The sequence below is a fragment of the Blennius ocellaris genome (genome assembly GCF_963422515.1).
Source record: "Blennius ocellaris genome assembly, chromosome: 3".
NCBI lineage: Eukaryota > Metazoa > Chordata > Actinopteri > Blenniiformes > Blenniidae > Blennius > Blennius ocellaris.
Window position 1 is genome coordinate 1279205 of NC_137652.1, and position 20726 is coordinate 1299930.

Below are 20726 nucleotides of genomic sequence, written 5' to 3' on the forward strand. Positions count from 1 at the left end.
GAATGTGAGGAGAATCTAAAGGATGTTTTTTGCTCTACCTTTTTTAGAAGCAGTGAAGAAGAGAGAGTAAAACGGGATTATTGTACTGAACATGTTTCAGTGTGACGATAGAAAAGCCTGAGGCTCAGAGCTGCTGCTGCACAACGTGTTCGCTGGATTAACCCCGAGACCAACACGTAGAGGCGACGGACTTGAGGAGCACCAATGAGTCAAGTGAGGCTGAGCTCCGCCTCTCAGACTCCCAGGCTGTTCAGAAACCTGCGACTGGAAGCATCACAGCGCCGCCGCGCCGCTCGCCATCGGCCTTCACTTTCACAAACCTTCAGTCACACAAACCTTTTCACAAAGGAAACAAAACAACGACAAGCCACATCATTCCTAGTTCTCACGTGCGGCAGTGTGTAGGTCGTGACTGGGACAACAGCTGCTCCACCAACAGCTGCTCCACCAAGAGCTGCTCCACCAGGTAAGAGCTGCTCCACCAGGTAAGAGCTGCTCCACCAGGTAAGAGCTGCTCCACCAAGAGCTGCTCCACCAGGTAAGAGCTGCTCCACCAGGTAAGAGCTGCTCCACCACGTTAGAGCTGCTCCACCAAGAGCTGCTCCACCACGTTAGAGCTGCTCCACCAGGTAAGAGCTGCTCCACCAGGTAAGAGCTGCTCCACCAGGTAAGAGCTGCTCCACCACGTTAGAGCTGCTCCACCAGGTAAGAGCTGCTCCACTTAGAGCTGCTCCACCACGTTAGAGCTGCTCCACCAAGAGCTGCTCCACCAGGTAAGAGCTGCTCCACCAGGTAAGAGCTGCTCCACCACGTTAGAGCTGCTCCACCAAGAGCTGCTCCACCACGTTAGAGCTGCTCCACCAGGTAAGAGCTGCTCCACCAGGTAAGAGCTGCTCCACCAGGTAAGAGCTGCTCCACCACGTTAGAGCTGCTCCACCAGGTAAGAGCTGCTCCACTTAGAGCTGCTCCACCACGTTAGAGCTGCTCCACCAAGAGCTGCTCCACCAGGTAAGAGCTGCTCCACCAGGTAAGAGCTGCTCCACCAGGTAAGAGCTGCTCCACCACATTAGAGCTGCTCCACCAGGTAAGAGCTGCTCCACCACATTAGAGCTGCTCCAGCAGGCAAGAGCTGCTCCACCATGTTAGAGCTGCTCCACATAGAGCTGCTCCACCATGTTAGAGCTGCTCCACCAGGTAAGAGCTGCTCCACCAGGTTAGAGCTGCTCCACCACGTTAGAGCTGCTCCACCAGGTTAGAGCTGCTCCACCAGGTAAGAGCTGCTCCACCACGTTAGAGCTGCTCCACCACGTTAGAGCTGCTCCACCAGGTAAGAGCTGCTCCACCACGTTAGAGCTGCTCCACCAGGTAAGAGCTGCTCCACCAGGTAAGAGCTGCTCCACCAGGTAAGAGCTGCTCCACCACGTTAGAGCTGCTCCACCACGTTAGAGCTGCTCCACCAGGTAAGAGCTGCTCCACCACGTTAGAGCTGCTCCACCACGTTAGAGCTGCTCCACCAGGTAAGAGCTGCTCCACCACGTTAGAGCTGCTCCACCAGGTTAGAGCTGCTCCACCAGGTAAGAGCTGCTCCACTTAGAGCTGCTCCACCAGGTAAGAGCTGCTCCACCAGGTAGGAGCTGCTCCACCAGGTAGGAGCTGCTCCACCAGGTACGGAGGCGACCGGAGGTTGAAGAGGCGTTCAGGACCGACGGCCTGGAGCTCTGAGATGTTTGAGGGAACAGAGGAGGAGGAATGGCGTCTCTACTTCTGCTGGCAGCTCGTGGAAAGTAAAACAAATCACCAACATGACTCTGGGCGTTGCTGCATAAATAATCACATTTACCACCAAGTCACAGAGGAGGATTCCCGTCAGGAGGTCTAAGGGTTAAAATGAGGAGAGAACTCATAATGTGAATGGTTAAGCATAAGAGGGATTTAAGGACATGTCTGTGGCGTACAATTCAGTCTTCTTTATTTTCTTTCTATGTACAGATTAGAGGAGAATGTGTCTACTTCTATACACTGTTCCATGTAGATTCTGTCAGTTGACCACTTAGCTTGCGCCCGCTAACGTCCACTGAAAACAGGGGGAAGAATAAAAGAAATAAAAAGTGAACATACTTCAACAAAACCAACTTCAGGAAAGAAAAATAAGCTAAGTGGCCAACTGAGTCTCACCTTTTTTAATTTTAGGGTTTTTATTTTTTATAGGTTTTTTTTTTTTTTTTTTTTTTGTTTTTTTAGCATTACGTACATATACAAGTGTAGATAATATAAGTATATATTCATATATACATAATGAGTATGTATATATACCAGTAATGCATTCATTATATATACTTACTTTTTTTCACAGATATGTGAAACAGGAAGGAAAAAAAAAGGACTGTTACAAATCAAAAAGTTAAAATGAAACAAGAAGCAGAAAACAAATCTACTGATAGAAACAATTTGTAAAAGCACTTTGAACTATTTTTATGCTGTTTTTTTTTTGTGGTTTTTTTCTATTTTTCTATTTTTTTTGTCCTTTATTTTCTCCATTCTTTTCCTGGCCTATGGACTACGTGGAAGAAGCGCCACTCATTTAAAATAGGAGTAGTACCCATTGCTACCGTTGGAACTTCCTATACTCAGCTCCTGGAGGAGGGACAGGGGGTCGCTGTTCTTCTTCGCCTGCTCCGGGCGAACAGCTCGGGGTTTGGGTGGAGCGCGGAGCGCGCTGGCGTAGGACATGGTGGGTGCTTTGCTTAAACCCGGGGCCCCCTGGGCGGCCTCGGCGGGAGCCTGCGATGGCGGCGGCGGTGGCGGCGGCGGCGGCGGCGGCTGCGGCTGCTTGCTGTTGGGCATGAGAGGAGGGAACTGGTGCTGAAGGGAGTTGACGGCGTGGGGATGCGTCTGCTGCGCCGCCGAGGCTTCGGCTTTCACCTGCTCCTCCGTCTGACGGAGGGCTTTGGAGGCTGTGGGGGACAGGAAACACAGAGACACCTTGAGGGAGGGTGGCGAGCACAATGGCAACGTATCCCGGAGAGTAAACAGTGGCAACATGTTCCAATTAGGGACCGGGCTGAATCCGATCCAGTATCGGGTTCTGATACCGACATAATTCATGGGTGAGAGATTTCTGATCCATGAAGCCTCGTCTGCTTCACTGCTGCTGAAAGTGTTTCCCTGCTGGCTGCAAACTGTGGACTGGATTTCCTGTCTCTTTACTCCACGTCTCATTGAGACCCGCCACCGTTCAGGAAATCCAGTCCACAGTTTGCAGCCGGCCAGCAGGCTAGCGTAGCAGCACTGTGCTGTCCTACTTTTCATAACATGTTGCTGTTTGGACGGATTTTACGTTAAAAACACTGCAAAGCAACGCAGCAACGTGCAATATTATCAAAGCAACGCAGCAACGTGCAATATTATCAAAGCAACGCAGCAACGTGCAACGTTATCAAAGTAACGCAGCAACGTGCAATATTATCAAAGCAACGCAGCAACGTGCAATATTATCCAAGCAACGCAGCAACGTGCAACGTTATCAAAGCAACGCAGCAACGTGCAACGTCATCAAAGTAACGCAGCAACGTGCAATATTATCAAAGCAACGCAGCAACGTGCAACATTACCAAAACAACGCAGCAACGTGCAATATTATCCAAGCAACGCAGCAACGTGCAACATTATCAAAACAACGCAGCAACGTGCAACGTTATCAAAGTAACGCAGCAACGTGCAACGTTATCAAAGTAACGCAGCAACGTGGACGTTATCACAGCCGCTGTCCAGCAGGCGGCGCTCTGCCGCCAGACGTCAGCGTTTTAAAGCTGACATCAGAACAAGGAGCAGCAGCGCCCCCAGGCTGTCAGCGTGAAGCTGCGTCCTCCTCCTCCTCGCTAAACTCCCTGAAAATAGTCCCAGTGGTCGGAGCTGGAAACGTCGTGTCGGTGCTGCGTTGCTAAAGAATTCCTCTGGGGGTTAATAAAGTGATTGTGAGGTTTTAAAGATAGAGCTAGCTTATTAGACACGATGACGTCACGCAGACCCCCCCCCCACACTGTCCACATGGAAGTCAAAGCGTTTGCCCCGCTTCCTTCCCTGACGTCACACCCGGACTCAAGCTAGCTAGCGCACGGAGCAGCTCCAGTAGAAGTAGAAGAGCGACACCCACCTAGAAGGTCCCGGTGCTGAGCCAGCGTCCCGGCTCCGTTACATGGAATGTTCTGGAACGGACCGGGACCCCCGCCGTTACTGGGCCAGAGGTGGTCGTGCGGGGGATAATTGTAGGGCGCGTGGGGGTGCTGATGATGCTGCATGTGGGGGTGCAGGTGGTCCTGGGGGTCTAGTGCACAGGGCGGGGGCTGCTGGCAGAGGGCGCCGTGAGCGCCGGCTGGAGACGACTCGTCCGGGTAGCTGGAAGAGATGCGGCGCTGATAGAGGGGCCGGCCCGGACCCCTGGGTTCATACTGCAGGCAGGACACAACGGCATTAGACCACGGGGGGGGGGGGGTCACAGGGAGGCAGATAAAGACGGGGGCCATCGGAACAACGTCCATTTTTATCAAATTAATTATTGAAAACCAAAATGTGGCTTTGCTCAGATCGAATTAAATGCCTGTCGACGACTTGATCAAATATTTATAATCATTAATAACTAGCAGTCTTTCAAATGCATGAGACCAGATATCAGTTTAGTCACTGTGGCATGAAAGAATGCAGAAGGAAGACATTAGGGGGGGAAACACACGCTTCCATTCCTCTGGGAAAAGAAGCCTTCATCACGTCTTCATCTCTCCACATATCAGATTCGGGGAAGTTATCATCACAATTACACGTCTTTGTTTGCCTCCAGCAAAGGTCTTACTTATTTTCAAAGTGTGGTTTAAAAGCTGCACTTCAACAAGGAGAGAAGAACATTTGAAAAGAGCTGCAGCATCAACGCACCTGAAGCTTCTCGTCCTACCAGACAACAGGTCATGCAAAAAGTAAGACGTATAGTTTTGTGAGAGCCAACGTGTGATTTATTCCATTTGGAGGGGAAAATGGTATTAAACCCGTCAGACAAGCGAAATATGAAGAAGCGTCACCTCGTCTACGTTGTGAATGGCTGTGGCTGCTGAAGTCCTGGGAGACAGCGGGTGGTACGACTCCTGGTCAGGACCCGGATTCTGCTGCTGCTGATGCTGCTGCTGTTGATGTTGTTGTTGATGTTGTTGTTGTTGTTGATGCTGCTGCTGCTGCTGGTGCTGATGGTGAAATTGCATCAAGTGGACATTGTCCTGCCTGCCAGGGTGAGCCATGATGGGCAGTCCATAAGGAAGGCTGTGAGCCTGGTTGGCCAGCAGGTGGTTCTGCTGCGGCGGACTCACTGACGTGGCGCCGCCGTGCGGCCACGGAGCCTCCTGGAGGAGGTACTTGACCTGGGATGGAGGGGGGCTGGCAGAGTGGGCCGGCGGCTGATGTGAGAAGCCCCCAGCGTTGTACATGGGGGCTCCCGGGTGGTGCTGCTGCTGCAGGGCGGGGTTATTGAGAAGGTTGTCACTAAGGAGACTGCGACTCGCCTCGTGGGAGTACAGCCCCGATGGAAACGGGCCGGCGTGGTTTGAAAGGGGAGCTAAAGAAGACGGGGGGTCGCCTGAAGGCCGGGACTGGGTCTGGCGGTACTGCAGGAGGCGGGACTGAGGCGGAGGCTGCATCTCTGCTGCGTCTCTGGGTTCAGGCTGATCCTGCGGAGGCATTTCTCTCAAGAGGCCGGGGTATCTGGGGGGGGGGGGGAAACATGGTTCCTTTACTATGCGACATGTTCTCGGGGCAAAAGACAGCAAACTAACCAAGACGTCATTGTCTGCACTGTTTTATATCAATCTGGTTAATCAACATTATCTCAAAGTGACAGAAATGATGAAAAGTAGTTAAACTAATAGTCAATTTTAATTAAAAAAGAAAAACCCCCTACCTGGTGAAAGGTGGCCCAGTCGAGGCAGAAGGAACCGCTTCGTCGTCCATATTGGCCCCGAGCCCCCAGCTGGCTGCGCGGAGCAGTTGATGGGGGAAGCGCGCCATGCTGGGCTGAGCCAGGTGTGCCAGTTGTTGGGGCAAAGGAAAGGCAACGCCGCCCTGGAGGAAGGGGCCTGCTGCCTCCCCCCACTGCCCCAGCCTGGCCGCCTGCTGCTGCTGCTGCTGCTGCTGCTGGCTCAGGGCCTCCAGAGCCAACGGACCCTGGAGGTCTGAAGGGAAACCACGGGGTTAGTTTGGGAGTCACAGGTGTGGTCTGTGGTCTGCACGCGTCTGTGAAACGGTTAGGATGCCAAGATTCTCAAAATAAAAACCAAGTAAAAGGAGTTATAATCCTGTTTCTTGTGTTACTAAAATATAATTCCATTTTAACCAGCAACACACAATTCACAGATTTGTGCGGTTCTGAATGCAAAGTAGGAATAATCAGCATGTCAGGAAGGTCGTTTCCCGTCTTCAGTCCCACAACCTGGCACTTCTGAACAAAACTAAATATATAAAAACCTGCACACAACGCTCGGCTGCAGTACTGCAGTACTGCCCAACGCTCGGCTGCAGTACTGCAGTACTGCCCAACGCTCGGCTGCAGTACCGCAGTACTGCCCAACGCTCGGCTGCAGTACCGCAGTACTGCCCAACGCTCGGCTGCAGTACTGCCCAACGCTCGGCTGCAGTACTGCAGTACTGCCCAACGCTCGGCTGCAGTACTGCAGTACTGCCCAACGCTCGGCTGCAGTACTGCAGTACTGCCCAACACTCGGCTGCAGTACTGCAGTACTGCCCAACGCTCGGCTGATTGCAGCCAAACTAAACTCAGTGTGAAGGACACATCCAGTTGCATTTCAACTTGATATTAATGCGCCCATGACGTCGATTCTTGAATCCCAAGTACTCATATGTTTGTATATTCATGTTTCTCAGTTTTCTATATAAATACAAACATAGTTTTCCTCAATGCCTCAATAATTCACATCACATGAGCCAAAAGAAACAAGTTGACACCACGTTCAAAGTATTAACATTTTAAAATGCGCACCAATGTTTTGATCGACGTGCGGTTCGATATTGATTTTCAATTGCATTTAAAATATTGTTTATGTAATAGAGTAGCATGGACTTCCAAGATAATACAGAAGCTGTAAAAAATTAATTCATTTGGTTGAAGCCAAACTGCACTTATTTGAACATTTATACTGAAAGTATTGGCCTAATCTGACTTAATCAGTCTTTCGTGCTCCATGTCATAGAGAATTAACAACTTCACTGAAGAAACAACTATTTGTTTGAGCACATTAATGGACAAAATGAGTTATATTCATGTAACTCAAATAAAAACATACCGAGACAAATTTGAAAAGTAACCATGAAGTTAAAAATGTGTGAGTGAAGCCAGTTCAACCAAAAACTAAAAAAAACTATAAAAATGATTATTGAGTTTATTGGAAGAACCTAATTAAATAACCTAATTCTAATATGCCACTGTGTGTTGGATATATTTGTTATCCAACAGACTGCTGCAACAATTAACATGATGGAATTAAATGTCAGGGTGTCTTTATCCAATTAATCACACTGATGAATCACAAAGTAAATACAAAAATTGGTATTGCAACAAATGCAAGATATTTTTCATTACATACTTCATCTCTCCGTCTCATGCACAGATTAATTTACGAGTGCATTCAAAGCCAACTCCTGTGTGATGTTAGTTATTTATCCATAAACACCATGGGTATTATTTTCTCCGGGGCTAATAACGAGGGATAGAATCCACTCACCCAAACCGTCTGCCAGGTTCCCGTCCTGGCCATCTTCTCCAAAGCTGCTGACCCTGTTATGCTGTGACGAGCCAGGATGGTGGCCGGCTGGGTGGTGGCCGGCTGGGTGGTGGCCCCCTGCTGGGTGGTGCCCCGCTGGGTGGTGCCCTGCTGGGTGGTGCCCCATTGAAGTCCTAATGGAGCTGCTCATCTCCTCCATGGCTCCAGACTCCGGCCCGTCCAGAGTGGGCGACTGGACCGATCTGTGAGTGGGCATGGCGCCACTGAAGAAGGAAGCACTGTGACTTCCACCAGAGTAGGCAGGGCTGAGCTGCTGCTGCTGCTGCTGCTGCTGCTGCTGCTGCTGCTGGGCCAGCCCCGGGTGCGGAGGCTGGTTGACCCGATACGGAAGCCTGGAGACGGGATACTGTTGGGGGAAGTTTCTCCCGCTGGCTGGATGTGGGGGGAAAGCTGGGTTGGGGGGCGCCAGGTGGTAGTTGAGGGGTCGTTGAGCAGCTGAGGGGTCTTTTCGATGGAGCAGCGTGTTGGGAAACCCAACCAGCCCCTCCGTCTGCAAATCCACACCTCGACTTTGACCCGGGTCCAAGTCTCCCTGAAGCAAAACATATAAAGTCAGATGGAGGCACGTGGACATAAGAGTTGTCCACTTCAGTTCAATGTGAGTGCAGGGAAATGTTCAAATCTCAACAACTTGCCTGTTTATCCTTCATATCTGTGTTTTTTCTTTCTGGAGTCTGGAGACGGCTCTGCTCTGCCTTGGGACATCCTTCTAATTTCCCTGAGCAAAAAAATAACAAAACACCATTAAATAAATAAATGATTGATTTGTTGTTCGGAAAACATGATTGTTTTTCCCCCATTTCACCAGTTTTGTTTGTTTGTCCCCCCCCCCAACAGGCAACGAAACTAAAAGCACACCGTTTCTGATGGGATCCGCCTGCAGCTCCTTGTCTGGGCTGGGCTGTCCCATTCCAAGCGGAGAGGGGTGGGTCACCCCACTGTACGGAATAGGGGAGCCTCGGTTCTGCGCCTGCAGCAGATTGAAGTTGTAGGCCATGGCGGCAGGGTGGCTCATGATGCGAGGGTCCACAGCGAAGCGATTCTGGTAACCAGGCCAGGGAAGCTTCAAATAAAACATTTTTTTTAAAAACCCATATTGAATCATATCAATGACATCTTAAGTCTCGAGTAATACCGGAGTATGCATTGTTACATTTTCCTAATACAAAAGGTTGAATTGTCCGACGTTGAAAAGTGCACAGGGTGTCTTGTGAATCTATTAAAATGTGTCTTACAGGCAGGGGCATGGACATGACCATGTTTCCACCGTACACCGCGGGAACGTAGAGGATGCTGGCGCCCGTGTGAGGGTCGATCCTCTGCACAGGACTGGGTGATTTGCCCATAGCGGCCGGCGTGCCGCCCAGAGGCGGCGTGAAAGCGCGAATGGGGTTTCCCATCAACACGGCTGGGCTTGGTTGGACTGCAATGAGACACACAGACATTTGAAAAAAAAAAAACCCTGAGTAATACAAAAAGATCATCTGATTCAGAGTTTGTATGTAGTATAAATACAAGACGTACTAGAAGATGAAGATAAACGGAAGCCAGGAATATGTGATGTTTAAGATAAATCTTCATTAATGTGGGCTGCTTATGAGCCCCAAAAGCAAAGTATTGTCGTTCACTGCTCCTCATTATGTGGTTGAAGGCCGAAGTGCTTTGATGTCTTCACCAGCCCCCGGCCTTCATGCGTCTATCTGGTCATGTCACACTGCAGGGGACTTGTACTGCAGTAAATAGTGACTATAGAGAACAATACTGCATTTAAAGCAGGGAATTTTTACAGCAACATTTTCATTGCTGAATATCAATTTGGCCGTCATATGTGCCCGTCTACTTTTCTAATCTTGGAACCATCTATTTGGAATGGATTCCATGTGTATTAATGGAGAACCTTCCAGACATCAACATGCAGCACAAACAGGCCGACGATGGTCCGAAGCACCTTGTGGTCGTGAGCTACACGTTTGCTTCTCAGTTTTAATTCAGAAATGTTATAACGTACATCATAACACAACTTCGGAGGGAGTGAAAGAATTTATCCGACCTTATTACCACAGGACAGGTATTTTGAATTTAAATATGTATAAAGTAGGCGGGTTGTAAACGTTTTGTTTGTCCTCCTCACTGGAGTTCAGTCGACTTCAGAACAGAAGCCACTGAATGATTTCAGACAGATCTATAGCGTTACTGTTATAACAACTGCAGAATGAAAGAGCAGTGACAGAGGAAACATAAAGAGCTGGTTGGAAAGCAAAGGGCTCTGACGCAGTACGGCGGATTGCTAGAGAAAGCCTGATGAACTCACCATAGCCGTCAGGAGGAAGGTGCTCCGTGTGGTTTGCGTGTTTCCCCTGAAAGATAAAAGAGTTCCAGGTCACATGAAAAAGAAGTCAGGGAGTTATTGGATTATTTGAACTGCTGGAATTCTAATAAAAGCATCTAATCTGCATCCTGAGCAGAGTGGCAGCAGCGAACACTGCACTGACATGATGACAGACATGTTCCGCAGTACAGACACACTCACTGCAAGGAGACGTGTGAGGGCACAAGTGAAAATGCAGGAATTCAGTATTCGATATATGGTTCAGAGCGACAGCCGAGCTGAGCAGAAACGACTTCCTGGTGCCACCGAAGAAATGACTTCAGCAACATCCTGCCAAAGCATTTAATCTTTGTGTCCGACTCTGTCACACAGACGAAAGACAATGTTTACGGGTGTGTGAAATACAGTTGTGAGGGAGCAAACCTGAGGAGGAGCCAAACTAAACAACAGCAGAGAGATATATATATATATATATATATATACGTTCTGTTCACTTCCAATCTGACTCCACTTAACCTAGCAGCTTAAGCACAGCATCACAGACGTGGAATAAAACGGGGCTGACGTCAAGGCTGCTGCGCAAAACGAGTCAGATCTGGAGAAACAACAACTTCTTAAACCCGAGGAGTGATGCTCTGAGGCAGACGCAGCTTTGGCTGGATGCTATTTCAGGCGGTAACATTAACCGTGGGATGTCAGACACACCGGGCAGAACATGGTGCCTCAACGTCCTGGTGGTCTGATCTCACCCCCCCCCCCCTGCTGAAAACCACCTAGCAGTTCATATGTGTGATACATATTCAACACAAGTGACAAAAGGCTTTTGTTTTTGCATGAAAACCTCATTTGTGTCAAAGAATAGTAATTATGCCAACTGATTTTATTTGATAATACTATGAATACATTTTTTCCAAGGTCTTGTGTATCCGTCTGTCAAATTACACGTGGACAAAGATTCAGTGAAATGGACATTGACGTGGAGTCGTGTTATATTTGAGAACACTGCAGGGACCTGACTGAACCGTGACCGAGTGAAAACACCGGGGATCACATGATGACGTGTTAAATGGTATCCAGAGCCGTTCGAATGCTGCTACTCAAACCCTTCGGATGGCAAAGTAAACATGCCATGAAGGAGCAGGACCGTGAACACCGGGGATCTGCCGGCTTATTAGAAATTCATCAACGGCTCATGTGATAAAAAAAGATCTGTTGTGTGTCTCTAAAGTGAATAAATATGCTATATTTTGCTGATTTGATGTTACTGATCAACTTCAATAAAAAAAATAAAATAAATAAATTAGTATATCTGATTTATATATATATATATATATATATATCTCACGATGTGAGAAGAAAACATAAACCTCCACTAAGTATGTGTGTGCATGAACATGATCCCTGTGCGCATCAGTGTAATAATGGGCTTTAAAATATTAATGACAACTGTTTTCAGTATAATAATAATTATTTCATCATTGCTATTAAAACAAGATTTGGCTTGCAAAAACCATTTCGTAACTGTCAGCGGCAATAAAATGGGAATGGTCTCATAATGAAGGCTGCTCTATATTCTAACCACCGTGGTGCTGCGTGTGCAGTGAGGATGGTTCACACCAGAATAGCTCAGACACCAGAGCTTATAGTGTGAAAATGCAAAATGCTGAAAGATTAAAATTCACAACTGAACAGAAAAGGCCGTGAGGCACATTTTAAACTCTGAAGAGTGGCTATAACTGAATTACAGCTGCATGGTAAGTGGGTGTACTGTTTTTTTTTTTTAACGTGTGGGCAGATAACATGAGCAAAGACTCCCTCGACGGGAGCTTCAAGCAGAATACGCTGATAAACTGCAACACTGACGCCATGTGATGTAGAAGCGCCACACTGGTGTGTGCGCTGCAGCAGCGATCCCGTCTCACTGTATAGAGAAAAAGGGGAGACGGGGTGCAGGTTCAAAGCCGGCCGATGCTGCAGAGCTTTGGCTCATTAAGCCCAGTGGGAGACGGCAGCCGGCTGGCAGCTGCTGTGATTTGGTTAACCTTTATCTCGGACACACGGAGAAAACCTGAGCTCAGCCACCAAAACACACTTCGTTCCAAACTATTTTACATCCGAGTTGTTCACCTTCCACTAATTCCAAAAGGATTGCCTTCCGTGGTCACACAGGCATACAGCGTAAAAACAAAAAGAATTTAGCACAATTTATTTCTGATAATCGCCTTTTTTGGACAAGCGACTCACCCCGATCTACCAGACAAATTAATTTAAGACACGTCACTTCACAGACGACGAGTACAGCCACAACCTGAGGCCTTTGAGTGTGTCGAGCAGATTTGTAGACGGATTATGAACAAAGGTTTCAGGGATATTTTTAAGACTTGCTTCACATTGAACTTGTGCTGGTCACTAGTGTGGATTGAATCCGTACCAGGACTCAGAGTGCCGGGTTCTCCGTGTGTCTCGGACCGCATCATGGGCAGAGACGGATGACAATTTCACATCCGTAACAGAAAAATCGTTTCTCACTCGGCTTGCCATTTTTACCTCAGAGTCACTTGTTTCTTACTGGATGAAATCTTTCCATTCTTTGCACTGGTGGACAAGCGGCTCTGAGCTCAGACGGGTGTTATTGTGGTGCCGTGAGCTGCCAGGCCGCATAATTAACACTTCTGTGTTCAGTCAAAGCAAATACATGTGAAAATATAAAATAAACCGGCAGTTGCAGCTTGTTTATTCTATTTCAGATGAACATTGTCATGGTCATCGAAACGCAAAAGGAACCAGCAAACTAAAAAGAGGCACAAGCATGTCAACAGTGATTCCTTGAGGAGGAGAACGGCCCCCCTGTGAAGCAGCGTACCTTAGGGGGCGACTGCTCCTGCTGCTGCTGCTGCTGCTGCTGCTGCTGCTGCTGCTGCTGCTGCTGCTGCTTGTTGGAGGCGGGCTGTGCGTGCTGAGGATGAGGATGGTGGTGGGGATGAAGGCCCTGCGGAGCAGAGAGGTGCCCTTGCATGGGCCTGAGCGCTCGGGGGATGAACTCTGGTGCCAGAGGGTTGAGGACGTAGGTTTTCTTCAGTTCCAGGGCCTCCAGTTGAGACTTGATCTGCTCAAAGGTGATGCCATGTAGACTCGAGTTTTCATAGCAGATGGAAATAAAGTGCTCCCAAAATTTTCTGAAAATGAGAAAGAAAAAAAAAAAATGAACATGGAGTTTCTCTTGCATTCTTATAATGTGCTTCATATTTTTGGGACGGAAAATTTAATGGTGCTGAAAAATCCTTGAAATCAACTTCTGAGAACTGAATAATAAGCCAACTGTGAAATTGCTGAAATGCACAAGGACAAGCGTGATAGTGAAGTTAAAATGTTGCATTTCAAAAATCATTTTCAAACAGTATTTGTCGTTCAGTTGAAATAATTATCTCCTACAGATACAAGTTCAGAATCGATTCTTTGACTGGGTTCAAATGAGGAGACGGTCACTCTGGATTCCCACTGTAACTGTAATGTAACTGGTACTAGAGCCTGATTCAGTGCAGGCCACCGTTCCCCTGAGGGGAAATGGGTTGAGGAACTCATTTAATCCATTTGTTCTTATCTAGAACCCGAGTAGGACACCGATGGAGGGGAAGAGAAGGCGTTCGTTAAAAGTTGTTTCTTCCGTCGTTCCTGGTGCCTGCAGACCGTCACTAGTGGACTTTGCTAAACTCCATTAGAGCACACGACCGGAATCCAAAGACTGTTCTAGCAGCACCTCAAGCAGCAAGGCGACTTCTCACTGACTACATCCTCACACTTCCTTCAGTTGCTGTACAATCCCACACCTTTCAGTGTGGTAAACGACGCATCCTTTCCCTGCAGATGACTGCTTAGTGTCTGTCCGCTGACCATTTACAAACACAGCAACTATAAAGAAAAAACCCTGACATGTAGTGCTGACAAGCATAGACAAAAACAAGGTTGCTATGGAGATAGTCGCAGAGGTGGGCTAAACAGATTCAAATAATAAAAAAGGCTCGGAGCCAATGATCAGTTTCACCTGAACTCTGGATCACATTCAGCACAAATCCATCTGAAGTGGACCAGCCTGGCAAAATAGTGCCATAAAATCCCTCAAACGTTTAACTTTTACACTTTTCCTTGCTGTGGCGCAGATTATAGGTGATGGAAATGTCTATATTTTGGCAAAAACCTAAATATTACTACAGAAAATTACTACAACCTCAGCATAAAGCCATATTTATGATACCTTCTAGTGCGAAGTGCAGTGAAACGTCAAAAATTAAATAAATTAAAAATTTCACTTCTACAACTGCTGCATTATGATTGATTTTACAAACTGAGCAGGACATCATGTTTTCAAGGCTTTGCTAGCTATGAAGTAGCTCCATTTCCTGGTAGCATCACCCGTATCCTAGCTCTGGCCTCAGTGTTGTGTCAAGAGCTCCCAAGAGCCTTGTTTTTTCTGTTTTCTGTGAAAGCTTTAGAAGTTAAAATGCAATAACAATACAAACATAAATAGTGAGGCTCAATCAGATAAAACTACATCATTTACAACGTCCCAGAACAGAAAGCCGAAGGGTCAAATGTACCTGCAGCGGCCGACGGAGCACAGCGCGATGGGGTCTCCCACCACTGCAACCAGCGACTGAGCTCTTGTGATGGCCGTGTTGAGAAGCTTGTAGTTGGAAAGGAAGCCGTAGTCCAGGTCCTCAGTCGAGTCCTCAACCAGCTGCTCTTTGCGCTTGATGGCCGTCTGTTTGTGCTTGCAGGTGTGCCGCGTTCGCACCGTGCTGAGAAAAAGCACCCGGAACTGTTTACCTGTCAAAAGAGTTCACTTTGTTAGTAACTCTGCAGATCATCACCAGGAAACAAACTTTTGTTGTTGTTTTTTTTGAGAGTGGGGAAAAACGTGCGACTCCAATTTGCCCACCGGTGGTCAATATGCTGCTATCAACCGACACAAACAACTTGTGAGCCGTTTTGTGAATGCGCCGCAACTATAATAAATGTGAATGCCAAATAAAATGGCCTATAAATAGAAAAAAAACATGCATCTAGTAATAAACAAATCTCCCAAAACCCAGAGCAGCTGGGGGCACAAACACCATCAACACAACACAAACTAGATTTTAGCTTCACCATATTTTCGCACATTTCTCACGTGATTAATGAGGTTAACTGCCGGCAGAAAGCAGCTGGATGCCATACAAGACGGAGCCTAACGAGGCTGAAGCTGAGGGGAAACTTTATGCATATCAAATCATCGTGTGAAGGCAATACGGGCAGCAAAGGCCTGCGGCTCCATATGGATTCATTGTTCTGGGTTCAGAAGTACCATATCATTTCACACAACCATCATGGAGTTTCTCTGACCGCTGTAGCTTCTCCTGCAGATACATCCTGGTCACAACAGATGAATGAAGGCCTGCTGCTTTACAAACTGGCCGGCATTCAAGCTTACTGTTCCAGTTTTTATCGCCAATTTCTCCGTTAATTGTAATGCGTTCATCATTTTGGTTCCAGGTCAAAATATTCCAACATTTTGGAAGAGCAGGATTCTAGCAATGGTACCACCGACCCCACCTGTAGAATCAACGTCAGGAGTTCACATGCCGCTGATTTATCGTGTAGATTTCTGCATATCGGTATATTTGTCCGTGATCACAAGCCACACAAATACAAACCACAGCAGTCGCTCGTCTCACCTTGGACATTGAGCACTCTTTCAACGCTGACCTCATGCATCCTCTTCTTCCGGAGCTCAGCACGAATACGGAACACCTGGTCGGCGTATGGCGACACCACGCCGATGCTGCCGTCGTCCAGCTTACCCCAGGACACCGGCCACTTCTTCCGTAACTCTTCCACCCGCTCCACAATCTCAAACACCTGAGGAGATGGAAAATATAACAGAGATTTTCAGGCGTTAACTTCAAGGTGTCTTTCTGCACTAAAAAAGTACGACTTCAAGTAAGTGGTAGAGACAATGAAGAATATATTTTGAAGATAGTGATGTGAGAACGAGGGGGAAACAAGAGTCCACGTTCTCTTTCACATCACGAAGAAGTGAGAGCAGACATTGGAGAGGGGGATGTTTTTATTCATCATAGGTTAAAAGGGATCAGTTGGGGACAAATTCTTTGAAGAACAAAGGAGGTTTTATGTTGAATACACCTCTGAGCCACCCAGGTCCATCATTAAAAGAGTAAGCAGTGCCCAATAGAAGTGCTGTGAAAGCTCAAAGGCTGACGAGATCTAAATCACCATATTAAACATCAACAATTCCAGGAGACAGATCCTGTGGCTTTAATTCACAACAAGAGCACAATTTATAGCTTCCCACAATGGGCAGCGTGCTCATGGGATCAACCTCACCAACGGGAGGTCGTCGGCCCCCGACTCACCTGGAGGTCAGAGCTTAGGAATACTGTTCAAGGCTCTGAACTGCCGTGGAAATATTGTCTTCCACTTGACGCTAAGCCCATCAAAGACACTCCCACATGACAAGCAAACGGCTCCGGTTTTTTCCTCCATTGCATTTTAATTCCCGAGATTATGATAATGTTAACTGTTTGACATGGGTGCTGTATCGGGGAGACCAGAGACAATTCGTCTGACAGCAACGCAGTAAAATCAAGATGCGTCCATGTTCCGACTGGTTGGAGTGTCTGAAGAGGGTCTGGGGGCCACAGCCTGGTGAAGGTACAGAACCACTCCTCTCAGCTGGGACTGTTACTGAGATCCTGGGCGTCACATGAAGCTCTTGGTTGGGTTCCTAATGAGGTTTATGGGTTTCAATTCCAGCCACATTTAAAGGACAGTGAGTGTCCTCAGTGAGTTATGGAAAGGCTAAACGATCTCAGCGCCCTGGCGAACAGCCAGAAGGATTGTTCATTTCCAGGAGTTCAGTGAGCTCCAGATTAGATTATGGAGGGCTATGAGAGTGAGGGCCAGGATTTTAAAGTTGACATGGTAGTGAACCAGCCGCCGGGAAAGGCAATGCACACGATTACAATCCTGCGAGAAAATGACAGCTCTGCCTCGTGTGGATTAAATGCAGCACATTTAATAACTCTTCAGAGTTTGAGGAACTGGAAGAGCAATTAGCAGCGAGTGTCGAGCTGAACCGCTTTGGTTCACCACATAATTACAAGTCAAGAGGTAACAAGTTCTAGTAAGGAATTTTTATCGACTCAAAGCACATAAAATATGCTTCAGGTGGCAGTTCACATGAAAGATGCACACGGAGCAATTACACCGCATGTGAAGGCTGCGTCTGTCCAGCCTACCTCAGCGTTGTTGTAGTAGGCAGTGCTGTTCTTCTCCTGAACATCTTCTCCTCTGGCTGTGAAGAAGGTCAGAGGGTAGAAGTCCTTATGGGACGGCTGCTTCCCACTTGCCATCAGCTTCCCATCGTAAAATAACTCTGACGTGTAGCTTTAGGAAGGCGGGGGACAGAGGAGGAAAAGCAGGCAAGACAATTTATCATAAAATCACGCAACATCAATCTGCAAGAAAAATTACACCACAGAGGATTTTATATAATAAAACCCAGCATCAACATTGTTGAAATGTCCATCTTTAAGTCAGAACTTGTTCACAAACCCGACATATTTCAAGAAAATAGCATACTTGTTTCATTGATTTTGACGGATGTTGACTTATTTCAGCCATGAAATACAATCACGATTGTATTTATTGATATTCCATAATCTCTCTGATCAAAACAAATGATTCAAGTCAAACCCGTAAAATGCAATGTTTGAAATTGCAGCTCAACATCCACCTATTCTGAACTACTGTGATCGTGTGCATGTTTGTGTTTGGTTTAATCATTTGTGATTTGTTTGTCTCAGGTTGTAATGAATATTCAAGTTTCACTGAAACTGCTCTGTGAATACAGTGTACTTCATTACATCAAATTAAAATAGGATGATCAAATCTCTAAGATTTTATGTTGGTGCCAGTAAGGCACTGCAGCCATCAGGGAAATGGAGAACAAAGCAAACCTGACAGTGATATATATATATATATATATATATATATATATAGCGTCTGCTTGAACGCAGCCTGAGCAGGATTTATGCTTGGTCTGACCTGCATGTCAGATGGTTGGATGGTGTCAAATCTGCACTCCTACATCTTTATAATGTTGGATAAAATCCAGTCTGGGTCATTTACTGAACACCACAATGAGCCAGACGCACACACACGCATGAACAGCGTTTTGTTGCCGTTATTCAATTTCCTTGGAGTAATGAACTACAGCTGCGTCCCCGGAGAGGCTGGGAACCAGTGAACCAGTGAACCGCCGCACCACCCCGGTCCTCTGGTTCCCCATCTATTCAGCTTGAACCCTTAGATTGCACACAAGGCAGTGTTGAAGGCTCACACCTACTTGATGATTGCTTCATGGGAGCGGTAGTTTTCACACAGGAGGATGCGACAGGGGTATTCAGAGGGGTAGTGCTCGTACAGTCGGTCCAGCAGCGACACGTGCAGGTTACGCTCCCGTGCAAACTCGCTGTACACAAATGGGCTGAGCTGTGAACCAAAGGAAAGAAAGGACTCTTAGTTTGAAGGTTCCAAAATAAATCAAACATTTAAAATGCTACTACACCGTTACGTTTCCTCTCCCGTCAACCAAAAATGTACAATTTCTCAACTAAAGCGAACCCACAACTAACAGTGAAGGACTCTACAACTCTAACCTCTACATTTCGAGACTCCAGCAGTGTTACAGTCCGTTTGCTCAAAAACTGCACACCTCAATCAGGATTTGATGGAAATCCCCTCCTGAAAGACTTTAGACCAAGTGACACTTCTGAAGCCTTCCAGTGGCAACAGGCCGAGTCACACCACAAAGTTAATTTGGTATAAAAGCAATTATTAGACCTAGATACTGCTTTAAATAAGATGGGGAGTAATCCACGATTAAATAAATGCTCCAATACTTATACAATATAGCGTAATCAAGTTTCAACCCGCTGTGAAAATGTGTTGTGTTTGTCTGAAAGAACCGATTTATTAAATGCACACAAACCATCCTCAGCACACACACACACACAAAAATCCTTTAAAATTTTTTGTTTGATGCCCTTCGGATCAAAAACGGAGGTTTACTTTTAGGCCGAGCATTAATGCAAGTGTGCCCGTGGAGAGGGTCAGCTTGCTTTAATGAGATTTAGCAGTCAATCCTAAAGAGAGAAATCAATGGAGGTCTTGGCCTTCATTGACCATCAATGAAGCTAAATAGCTGCCTCTGCTTGTTGAAAGGACAGAGATGAATGGATGGAGTGAGGGGAAGCAGAAAGATGAAGGCCAATGTCTTTTCTGCGCCTGCAGAGTGACTGAGCTGCTCTGAGCGTGAAGAGTAAACCGACAAGAGGAAGAGAGTCACTGAGAGGAAACAGATGGACAAACAAGTAGACATTGTCCTTTAAAACGTTTTTTTTTTTTAAGCCGAGAAAGAGTTGAGAAGCATCAAGTAATTACTGCACGGCAGCCTCTCGCCTCAACCTCGTCCACCTCCTACTGGTAATCCTGCGCACTGTCTGAAAAGCAGGAGTCAAGGAAACGAGGTTTTAATTCCTTGTGTTGGCTCAGAAAGCTTGACTGACGGGAGTTTCTATTTGTGTCATCTGTGGCTGGAGCTGCAGCTCCACGGAGGCTGCCGTCTGCTGCTTTGTATTTAGAAGTAGGTGAAAGCACGCTTTAATAAAATGTTAAGATCCCAGGACTTCGCTCTAACGGCTCCACTTCCATCTTTGAATAACACATTAAAAAAAATCACAGTAGATAAGCAAAGAGCGGCCGAGTTTGTTGGTTTTTTTTGTCACAAGGAGATGCAGTCATGTTTGTTTCTTACCTGCATGTGGTCTCCGGCCAGCACGATGCGGGTGGTCTGGCTCGCCAGAGCAAAAGGCATGATGGTTTCACACTCCATAGCCTGAGCTGCTTCATCCAACAGGATGTGACTGAACAACCCTGTCAAAACAAAACACATGAAGCATCAACAAAGGGAAACATTTGTCCATTTAAATGTTGGGTGTTTTTTTGTTGTTGTTTTTTTATAAAGGGACATCAGAGGTATTTTCTTCAATAATAACTACCAAATATTACAATTTTCATACAAGTGGAAAAGAAAAGAAAAACACAAAATTGGTCAGTCTCATGAAAGTACACTAAACCACTAAATTGGAACTGGCCAACAATTGAAGTAGTCGCCATCGCCACACTTTTTATTTAAAGCAACAATGTTAGGGCTTTTGTTTTTTCAATGAAGTATTACACCCATGTCATGCAAATCATAGACTAAATACATATGCAGGCATAGAAAGTCGCCTGCAACTACTTTGCATACAACCACACTCGTGTAAATAAATACAAGTTTAAGACCACAAAATGGTAGCAGTCCTGCAAAACAAAAGCAATGTTGTGTGGGCGTTTTGAAAGGGACTGAACGGTGGCCTCCCCCCGGTTTAAAAGGCTCACTGTGCTGGGTGACGTGAGGGGAGGGGATGAAACGGCATGGCAAATGAGAGTTGGAGCAGACA

General features: G+C 46.7%; 1 protein-coding gene across 3 annotated transcripts in view; it reads right to left on the bottom strand.

Annotated features, from left to right (window-relative positions):
* Positions 1-1503: 1503 nt before the first annotated feature.
* Positions 1504-20726, bottom strand: part of helz (helicase with zinc finger) — a 48638-nt gene continuing 29415 nt past the window's right edge. For 2 of the 3 annotated variants that reach the window (XM_080494242.1, XM_080494240.1), the window contains exons 19-33: positions 20039-20157; positions 18569-18714; positions 17460-17607; positions 15876-16059; positions 14760-14988; positions 13028-13340; positions 10147-10192; positions 9071-9258; positions 8694-8898; positions 8471-8553; positions 7776-8367; positions 5939-6209; positions 5070-5742; positions 4154-4448; positions 1504-2954 (exon numbers count right to left, since the gene is read on the bottom strand). In XM_080494242.1, the coding sequence (XP_080350368.1) occupies positions 2578-2954; positions 4154-4448; positions 5070-5742; positions 5939-6209; positions 7776-8367; positions 8471-8553; positions 8694-8898; positions 9071-9258; positions 10147-10192; positions 13028-13340; positions 14760-14988; positions 15876-16059; positions 17460-17607; positions 18569-18714; positions 20039-20157 (3869 nt within the window). In that variant the 3' untranslated portion in view covers positions 1504-2577. Of the gene's footprint in view, positions 2955-4153; positions 4449-5069; positions 5743-5938; positions 6210-7775; positions 8368-8466; positions 8554-8693; positions 8899-9070; positions 9259-10146; positions 10193-13027; positions 13341-14759; positions 14989-15875; positions 16060-17459; positions 17608-18568; positions 18715-20038; positions 20158-20726 lie in introns of all 3 variants that reach the window. The other variant, XM_080494241.1, reaches the window with a different exon arrangement.